Source organism: Brienomyrus brachyistius, chromosome 3 (genome assembly GCF_023856365.1).
Source record: "Brienomyrus brachyistius isolate T26 chromosome 3, BBRACH_0.4, whole genome shotgun sequence".
Taxonomy (NCBI): domain Eukaryota; kingdom Metazoa; phylum Chordata; class Actinopteri; order Osteoglossiformes; family Mormyridae; genus Brienomyrus; species Brienomyrus brachyistius.
In genome coordinates, this window is record NC_064535.1 from 17780471 (window position 1) to 17784034 (window position 3564).

General features: G+C 44.4%; 1 protein-coding gene across 1 annotated transcript in view; it reads right to left on the reverse strand.

Moving 5' to 3' along the window:
- Positions 1 to 475: 475 nt before the first annotated feature.
- LOC125738726 (elongation of very long chain fatty acids protein 6-like) overlaps positions 476 to 3564 on the reverse strand; it is a 4563-nt gene continuing 1474 nt past the window's right edge. The window contains exons 2-4 of the mRNA XM_049007962.1: positions 3491 to 3564; positions 2705 to 2856; positions 476 to 2073 (exon numbers count right to left, since the gene is read on the reverse strand). The exon at positions 3491 to 3564 is cut by the window's right edge and continues 58 nt beyond it. Of these exons, the coding sequence (XP_048863919.1) occupies positions 1646 to 2073; positions 2705 to 2856; positions 3491 to 3564 (654 nt within the window). The 3' untranslated portion in view covers positions 476 to 1645. The remainder of the gene's footprint in view (positions 2074 to 2704; positions 2857 to 3490) is intronic.

Here is a 3564-nt window from a genome sequence, read left to right on the forward strand (position 1 = left end):
CTACACCTTTGGTTGATGCTGGAGAACTTTTTCAAAGCATGGTAATGAACCAGTTTTACTAATTAAAAATTCAAAACTAATACTAAGCATCAGGAATTTTACCATTAAAACAATAATCATTTCATCCCTACTCTAAAGGGAAGGTTGATTTGAGGGCCAGATTAAAATAAAACACCGCAGGCCAGATGAAACGATCTGTGTGGATGTAACCCAGTAGTTGAGACCTGAGATTCTTGGCTCTTCACCACCACCTTGTGGAGAAAGTTTATGAACATTGCAAAAGTTGGAATTCTAGAGACCTGTTGATGTGAATGAACACACAAATATATAAAAATAAATTTTATTTAAAATTTTTTTGTACAAGATGGACAACTAACAGCACAGTTGCTTGATAATCAGGCCATACACCATGAACATAGTAAAGACACCACCTTTGAAAGGAAAGCCGGGGAGGGCACACACACACACACACACACACACACACAAACAATTTCAGAAGGTTCCATAATCCTAGGAACATCAATATTCACATTTATACATGTTAACAGTTGATACATGCAGGACCGCACCAAGTTATTTACATCAGTTAATGGACTGAAATCCATGTGGAACAGCTAACCATGTTTTACTGTACAATAGGCTAAAGACCACATGAATCAAAACATGGTCAGTGACAAATACATGACTAAATGAGACAAGGCTTGTTAGTGACGGTCTGGCTTAAGCCAAAAAGCAGCAAACTAGTGCGACTCCAATGATCCCACCACTGGCTTAAAGTCTAGCAATGCTCACTTTTGATTGATCATGCTTGATAACCAGGACACTGGACCATCGTAAACACGGATATATCCTTCAACAGCAACTCATAGCCACCTTCCAATCGTATCCTGACTCCTGCTGTACATCTTCAGGAATTGGGTCTGATAGCTACATATTCCCTCAGGAAACTGGGGCACTCTTTGCATGCAGCTGAATCATACGGAACTATTTCCAACACTACATCTATAATCACAAGGTGAAGTGTGGGTCACTGTGCAGATGAACACATTCAAATTAGAAACCCAGGGGAGGGGCTTCTCTGCCCCATTAACCAGAATGCCATTACTATAGCCAAGTGACAGGTAACCAAATACTGCACACCCTGAAACCCAGTGCCCATCCCTCATGAAACTAAACCAGGGCCACACATAAGGGAACCAAGAGGTTGCTTACTGCGTGTTTACTACAAGGGGCAATGTCACTTCAGATAGATTTAGCCAAGACTCAAAAAGTGTATAAAAAAAAAAAAAAAAAAAACCTACTTCACCAGCCATAAAATCCCTGTGCTACCACCAACTCAGCTGGGTGCAAAGCCACTCACATGAAGATCAACTCCAGCCAGGTCTTTGCTTTTCAATGAGTTAACATACCACAATTAGACTTGTGACCATTAAAAAGGACTTGACGGGCTACAGTGTAAAAGCCCTCCTGATTAACTGGTTGAAAATTACACGACTCACCTACAACTAAAGTTCAGTAAAATTCAGACTATTGAGCTGCTTGCCTCTTAGCAAAGTCCATAAAGGACACTTGAAGTCTGTAGTGCTACGCTTGCAGACTCCAAGCAGAGGGGACGCCTGCCAAATTAAGCCCAGCTGCAGTCAGCCTAGTCTGCCTTTGAGCATTTGCCACCTCCGCACTTGAGGTAAGACTGGTAGAAAAAGGAGGAGAAGAGAAGCAGATAGCTGAGGTACATGAGGGAGGCCCACATGATGTTGTCCAGGTAGGAGGGGCAGTGATCCACCTGCATCCAGCGATAGACCAAGCAGCTAACAGTCAGTCCCATAGCCATCTGCATGATCTGGGCAGTAGTGACGACCATGGCGCATGGTCGGGGCACACGCAGACCAGCCGCCCGTACCGCGTAGTAGCTGTACATGAGGGCGTGCACCAGGAAATTCATGGTCATGAACCAGCCCCCACCTGCCACCTGGTCCTTATAGGAGTACCATGAGTAGAGGAGGACAGTGATGTGGTGGTACCAGTGCAGGAAGAGAAGGCGCTGCTTCCGCAGGATGATGAACATGGTGTCTCCTGCAAAGAACAGAGGGCTTATGGAACAGACAAGGATTTCATGGCAAGACAATCCAGCTAAGAGGACCATTTCCCCAATTCATACTCAGCTGCTCAGAAGTAAGCCACTGGGATTGGCAGTATGGTCAAAATGTCAGATTTCGGTTAGAATTAATCTAATGTGAATTTTTTCTAACAAACTTTACCAGCCAGATTAAATGGTTAAACATACAAGCTACTGGTAGCATTAAAAGTTGGATACAAAATGAACTCATAACTTGGGCCTGTTCTTCCTCAGCTACAATTTGTGACAGTGTAGCTGACCCTCCTGCAGACCGAATGCAACATTTGGCAGTCCAGTGGTATCGTTAAGCATTGTGGGATATTATGCAGGCTGAAATTGTCGTCACATTGGTCCGTTTGTTGTAGTACTGTAGCAGCCCCTGAACGCAAGCATAACATGACAGGAACCCATTGTTACAGTATTAGTGCTGTATCACAAAACCTGCAATAACTCAGATGCTGATCATGGAGCCAATTCCAAACAGTGATAAGTTACATCTCTCACTACTAAACCTGATGGAAAGCAGAATTGTTACTGTACATCCACTTCTGTAGTTGTGCTTGCTCAGTCTGGTCTCCATCCACATACCCAGCTCTGGTGCTTTGCTGAGGACAAATGCATATGCCCAGAACTTGCTCACAGGTCCGCTGTAGAAGGTCTGGTCACAGACAGATTGTTTAAAACCATGGGTGGTGAGGATGTGCAGCATGTACCATCCAGTCCGCACAGCGCCAATGATACTGTGGCAAGTTGAAATTCCAAAGGTCAGTACATCACATGTACAGCATAACTTGATGGAATCTCATCTCAGTGTAAAATCTCAGTTCCACAGAACTCAAGCCATGGTCTGAGTCTACATGGGAATAAGGTAGAAATAGACATGGCCAACATTTGCTTTTACATGTGTCATTAAGCTGATTAGCACCCTGCCCCCTACAAAAACCTATAGCCTTAAAATACAGGATCCAAAACTGTGCAGGACAGTGGACATGGATTCACTGCAGCAGGGTTACTGCAGTGCCATTACTTTAGTTAGCTGATAAGTACAGCTCTTAGCCTTGTTGAACCACTTCAGCCAACAAGCTATTCAGGCACAGTATTCACCTTGCACCCCAAGGAGCAGTAACTGATTCAGGGGATTGTAGTTAATGCATTTCACCCCGAGTGTCCATGCTACCTAATCTCCCATTTAATATTGACTCTAATAATCTAGAGAGCCTGAACAGTAGCTCCACCTAGGTTGACCAACCACACATTTCCATGTAAACTAGCATATATTGGGAGATACAAGGATTGAGGGGGCATTCAAATACTTTGGCATTGTAGTCATGTTATAGTCGCCAACAACCTGCATCAGCAGCCCGTGGCGCTCACCTGAAGATGGCCAAGCCGAGGGACCAGAGAACGAGGGGTCGCCGCAGCTCCAGCTTCTGCCTGCCCCTCATGAA